The sequence below is a fragment of the Peromyscus californicus genome, unplaced genomic scaffold, assembly GCF_007827085.1.
Source record: "Peromyscus californicus insignis strain IS unplaced genomic scaffold, ASM782708v3 Scaffold_3__1_contigs__length_106647218, whole genome shotgun sequence".
Classification (NCBI taxonomy): domain Eukaryota; kingdom Metazoa; phylum Chordata; class Mammalia; order Rodentia; family Cricetidae; genus Peromyscus; species Peromyscus californicus.
The window spans coordinates 99,228,403-99,234,715 of record NW_026294551.1 but is presented as its reverse complement, the minus strand read 5'-3'; the positions used below and the strand labels follow the sequence as shown (position 1 = coordinate 99,234,715).

The 6,313-nt window shown below is 44.6% G+C and overlaps 1 protein-coding gene across 1 annotated transcript; it reads right to left on the bottom strand.

Annotated features, from left to right (window-relative positions):
* Positions 1–4,028: 4,028 nt before the first annotated feature.
* On the bottom strand, positions 4,029–5,384 carry LOC128121789 (aldo-keto reductase family 1 member A1-like). The gene has a single exon (XM_052756784.1). It carries the CDS (start codon positions 5,092–5,094, stop codon positions 4,117–4,119), a length of 978 nt encoding a protein of 325 aa, XP_052612744.1. The 5' UTR covers positions 5,095–5,384; the 3' UTR covers positions 4,029–4,116.
* Positions 5,385–6,313: the final 929 nt, after the last annotated feature.

The window sequence follows — 6,313 nt, the reverse complement described above, 5'->3', positions numbered from 1 at the left end:
TGGGAGAAAGTGAAGGCTGTGGCGCATACATGAGCATGGCACAGTGACATCACATTAAGTATGTGCGCTGTTCACACACCTAACTTTGAGATACTGATAGTAAGCCACAACAGCCTGGCGTCTTCCTGCCTAGTGGAACCACTCCTAAAGCAAAGTACGTAGAAGACGGTCTGTCCAGTTTGAACTGAGATGATGTAGTACAAGCTTTTGTCTCGGGAAGAGGGATGGAAGAATCTTCTCAGTGCCTCTGTTTCCTCATCCATAAAATGGTGATAGTAGCAGAATCCAGTTTTTTAAAGTTGATACAATAATTTAGCAAGGGTGTTGGAGATGTGGCTCTTGCATAGGGCCTAGATTCAGATTCTAGCATCTATAAAGTGACTGCCAAACATCTGTAATTCCATCTTCGAAGAATCTGGTCCCCTCTTCTGGCCTTTGTGGGCACCAAGCATACATGTAGTGCACATACATATATGCAGACAAACATTCGTTCCCATAAAATAAAAATAAACAAACCCAGAGAGTTCTTAGTGAAGCAATGAGAATAGAATTGGGCAAAGTATTATTTTTATTTGAGTGTAACTTCTCAACTCCTTTGGGTTCCGGAAGTGAGATTTAGTCCTAGAGAATCTTTTACATAGCATGGCTTCTTTCAGCAATTGTTTCAACTATCTGGGGAAGTTCTGCCTTGAGAAGCAACCAGAAAACCAACAAATGGGGCAAGCAAAAGCATCTCTACCCACACTATAGCCAGTGTAGTTAAGGAGAAATCAATCTTAATTTATCTTTAAAAATGAATCACAGATAAATTATCATGAATCTCACAGGAGCTGAGTGTGACATAATGAGAACTTATTGTAACTGTCTGGTAACAGAACCAAAGAGAGCAGTGCAGAACTGAGGGGAAAGGAATGGGAAGACAGAGAGGTGGGGGGAAGGAGAGACTAAGGAGAAGAAACAGAAGACGCTAAATTCAGAGAAGTGAGAGGCAGGAAGCTAAGAGAAAAAAAATCCAGGGAAAAGCGAGGTTTATTGACTGGTTGACAAAACAGACTAAAAAAAATCAATAGTGTTTTCTCTGACACTTGAGATAAATTCCCGATGATGCTGGGCAGCTTGCTAAAGGAGATGGGTCCCCATGACTGACAGGCTCTCTCCTGAACAAGTTGAATTTTCTTTATTTTTACATCTCCTAAGGTGGGAAGTGGTACAGCCTGTCACCTCTCCAAAGGGATGAAAGAGCCTTCAGCAGCATGTCACCATGCATGGGACTTCAGAGCTAGTGCAGGAGGTGGTGGAACTAGAGGCAGATGTACGTTTTCTTCTTTTGTGTGTGTGTCTGTAGGTCAGTGATTGTTTCTGTCTTCCAGGCCACTGGAACCTGATAGCATGGTAAGACTTTGGAAGATCATTGCCAAAATTACCCCCAAAAGAGAAAGAACTGAACATGGTTCCCCCAACTTTAGTGTTGCACATGCAACTGTGGAGGAGGGAGAGCGGCGTGTGGAGGCCTTGCATGGACTCCTTTTTATATCTCCCGTTAAGCATGGATGGCCACCAAAGTCAGTATGAACCCTCAGGTCTGCTGTCCTTACAGAGCTGGAAGAAGCAAAGCATCTTCACAGAGTCCATGTACCTGAGCTTGGATGCAAACCAAATCCAGAATAAAGGCACTTATTTATAGGGTGAGCCTTAAAGGTAAGTTGCCACTATGAGGCTTAGTAGTGAAAACTAGCTTCAGGTAAAGTTTTCCATTTAATTTCTCTTAACATTTTATTCTTGGTGATCATAACAGAAAATTCTTCTCCCTGAGTTACCCTAGTCAACAGAATTGAATTAGCATCGCCCAAGAGTTTACTGCCTGTCTTAGCAAGGTCAGGTTGCAGTTCTTAAACCACCCAAGTTCTGCCATTGAGTGAGACTAACTTATGATGGGCCGTTTCATTTTTTTCATAAAGCTAATTTGTTCTTTGGAGACGGTGGCTAGCCTTGTGGTTTTTGGAAGACCCAAGTAGAATGAATATGTTGTACTGTAATTGTTAAATGCAAGAAAGGAAACTTGTCTTGTTTTTGGCTATGATCAAATTGTAGGAAAATAATGTGTGTAAGTAAGTAGTTACTTAAAAACCCTTGCAAAGTTAGTGTGAGCACACATGCTATCCATGGAACACATTCACTTGTAAGAGACTGCGATCTTAAAATTCTTTTAGAAGGGCCTGGGAGCTTGATCAGTCAGTGTTTGTCGATCAGGCTTGAGGACTTGAGTTTGATACCCAGAAGGTACACTAAAAAGCAGGGCGTGGTAGACCGTGCTTGCAATCCCAGAACTGGGAAAGGGGACACAGATGAAACCTTGGGGCTCACCAGCTAGCCAGTCTAGCTTTTTTGACTGGTTCCAGGCCAGTTGAGAGACTCTCTCTTAAAACAAAACAAAACAAAAGGTGAAGAGACTGGAGAGGTGATTCAGTGTTTAAAAGGATGTACTGTTCTTGCTGAGGATCCAAGTTTGGTTTCTAACACCCATCTTGGCAACTCATAGCCACATCTGTAACTCCAGCTCCACAAGATCTCATGCATGTGGATAGCACCCTGACGAATGACATCCAAGTTTGTACTCTGGCCTGTACGCACAAACACACATGTACTTGCAGACACATGAACACACATATTAATACACATATATGTGTACACGTAAACATATACTGTACACACACACACAGAAAATACTTAAAAAATTCAAAAACCTCACATTTGTAGTTTGGACTTCACATACTATACTATGTATTGTAATGAGACATTCACTTCCTTCTATTCCCTGCAAAACTGTTATCCCTAAAATATATGGAAAGGCAATTTGTGCCAACTCAAGTGGAAACACAAAAGAATATGTATGCCCTGTAGTTGGGAGACAAGTATTTGATAATAAGGCAATCACAGTATGTTTTACATTTATCCATATTATCACTTAAAGAGAAATAACATCGCTTGGGGCACTTGAAGAAGGAAGGCCCTTTCGTGATCCCAAAACCCGAGGCTCTAGGTATGACCTAAGCCTAATGATGAACGAGTTCCAGTTGACCAAAGCCGATGTTTTCTGAGGGGATGGGCACTGTGCTAAGTGTCTTGCCAGCTTTGCTGTTTTACATGGGCAAGAAGGCTTTTAGGTACAGGACACAAATAGCTCCCGCCTCTGGGGTTTCCTGATAAAAGGTATCAGCTGAGCTGGAGGAAGGAGAAGGGTGCAGCTGGAATAGCTGACCTTTTACCTCCATTCATTCCAGGTCGCTGTGGCTGGCTGCTGTCCACACTCTCTTTGCACTATTCTTAGCTCCCACTTCAAAGATCATGCATTATCTATGCTAATTTCCATAAGTTCTTCTTTAACTTTTGTGGCTAATTTCTTTTATAAATTTTCCTCTAATACCGTTTGCATCTCTCTCCTATTAGAACTTACATTAATGGGGGACTAGGATGAAACAAGACTGAAAATACCTGCACCAAACAAGGTAATGCTACAGTGCTGATACACACACACACACACACACACACACACACACACACACACACACACACACACGCATTTTGTGTGTCATGTATATTTGTGTTTCATGGGTAGGATGTGTGGAGGAAGCTGGCATGCATAATTAACTCATAATGTTCTGATCATATATTTTTTCTTTCTGAAGTCTCTTGATCACATTTTGAGTGAGGATTTATCTTTCTTATTTCATAGGTTAAATAAAAGAATACTCAGAAGTTAGAAAGATTGTACCCAAAATAGCACAGCAGGTGTTTTCTTACTATACTTCTCTGTGGAAGTTGGGTGAAGTTACTTGTTGACGTTTAAAGAGGACTTGGGCAGGCAGCCTATGGAAACTGCTCTGAGAGAGTCTGCATGTTAAAGTCTGGACACCATGCTGGTATGAGTTAGAGTTGGTATGCCTAATGAGAGTCCTTTGGGTCATTGGGGACATGCTCACAAAGGAGATTGGGGGACTCCAGTCCCTCTCTTTTTCTTTTTCTTTTTTTTTTTACATTCCAATGGCTTTATTTTTCTCAGGTGTAGCAGGCAACACTTAGCGGGAGAGCTGAAAGGGAAGCTGAGGAACTATAGCCTCAGTAGGGGTCATTAAAGGGATAAAGAGGGTGTCCAGCATCTCTGGGGACCATCTTCCCATCCACCGTAATCATGGGCACAATATACCGCCAATTTTTGTTCAGAGCATCTAATTGCTTCATCTCCTCAGGGCTAAAGGTGAAATCAAATACCTGAATGTTCTGAAGAATGCGAGAAGGAGTGATACTTTTGGGGATACAGATTACTTTCCGCTGAACCTGCCATCTGAGCAAGATCTGAGCTGGAGATCGGCCATAATTTTCAGCTAGTGCCAAGACCACTGGTTCCTCAAGCAGGACTGGCTCATCAGGATGGCGCCAGGCACGATCAGAGGAACCCAAGGGGTTGTAAGCAGTCACCTCCAAGCCTCGTGCTTGACAGTGCGCAATGAGCTCATTTTGAGCCAGGTATGGATGGCATTCCACCTGCAAGACAGCTGGGCGCACAAAGGCCACACTGAGGACGTCATCGATCTGCCGGCTGTTGAAGTTGGACAAGCCCAGGGCTTTCACCAGACCCTTTGCCACCAGTGCCTCCAGAGCCTTCCAGGTCTCCTTATAGTGGGTAGAGTCATATCGGATGGTTCCATCAGCATTCTTGGGAAAGAGATTGTCTCCCCGCTCAAAGGCATAAGGCCAGTGTATCAAGTAGAGGTCCAGATACTCCAACTGAAGATCAGCCAGTGTCTTCCGGAGGGCAGCTTCTACATCCTCAGGGTGGTGCTTAGTGTTCCACAGCTTGGATGTCACAAACAGCTCCTCTCGAGGCACTGCCTTGCCTGGTCCCACATTTTCCTTCAGGGCCTCCCCAATTTCAGTCTCGTTGCCATAGATAGCAGCACAATCAATGTGGCGGTAGCCTACACTAAGGGCATATTTGATGGCTGCTTTCACCTGGCCAGGCTCACTCTTCCATGTCCCCAGACCAATCAGAGGCATCTTCTGTCCAGTGTGCAGGAGGACACAGGAAGCCATCATCCCCTTGGCAGTGAGCGCAGGCTGCGGAGAAGACAATGAGGCCAGAATTGAGCTCTGCACTCCAGTACTGGGCCGACAGGCCCGGGCTTAAGTCCGGCGGTGAAGACGAAACCCCAACCCAGGGAGGAGCAAGGGCCCGGCTTCCAGAATCACGCGCGGGACCTACTAGTCCCCCGCTGTCCTGTGAAGTCGTACCGCCGGTAGAAGCCAGACCAGGGACTTTGCACATCCCTCCCCTGGGAACCTCAAACTCCACAGCGAGCTTCTAGAAGGGTCGGGGGTCCTCAAACTGCCCCTCTCTTTTTCTTTTGCTCCCTAGACACCTTGCCCTCCATCCAACACACCCACTAAAGGCTCAAGGAAATGGGCTACTCCATTGTAGACTTAAACCTCTAAACTCCTGAGCCCAAATGCCCCCTTTCACTTTATAATTTAATTACCTGAGGTATTTTGCCGGTGATTGACAGCTGTTAGCATAATCAGATTCAGGCTTTAGTAATGCTGAAGGGAAAGAAAGATCTGACCTCAAATCAATTATATCAGCTAAGTGAGCAATTCGGAATGCCCATGCTGAGGTAGATGACTTTAAGAAGCAAGATAAAACCAGATGACTTGGGCAAGGAAGCAGAAACTTCAAATGATGGTTGTTGACTGAGGTGGAGGAAGTAAGAAGCAATGCATTGGAGAAACTGGTGCTGAGGAAGAGAATGTGTGTAGGCACAAAGATTAGCTGTAAGAGACCAGACATCAAACGATTTTAACATAGGAATCTATATGATGCCCTGAAGCTCAGGGGCTAATGTACTAATCTTGGGAAATAGAGTTAGTTCCTTAAAGTCAGGCATTGTGCCGCCGTGCTTGTAGCATGTCTGTAGTCGCAGCTACCCATGAGGCTGAAGGAGGAGGATCACTCGAGTCACAAACTCAAGATCAGCCTGGAAACTATCTTAAGTTTTATTGTCAACTGGATACAACCTAACTTAGGAAGAGGGAGTCTCAGTTGAGAATTGCATTCATCAGATCAGACTGGCCAGTGGACATGACCGCAGGACGTTGTCTTGACCGCCAGTTGACATAGGAAGGTCCAGCAGGAAGTTCTGGGTTGTATAAGAAAGTTAGCTGAGCCCAGGCCATTGAGTGACCCAGCAAAGGAGCCAACAAGCAGTATTCTTCCATGCTTTCTGTTTCAGCCCCTGCTTGAGTTCTTGCTCCAACTTCC

What these genes read in the sequence shown, in the direction of transcription:
- LOC128121789 (XM_052756784.1), bottom strand. Translation starts at nt 5,094, where the DNA reads ATGATGGCTTCCTGTGTCCTCCTGCACACTGGACAGAAGATGCCTCTG.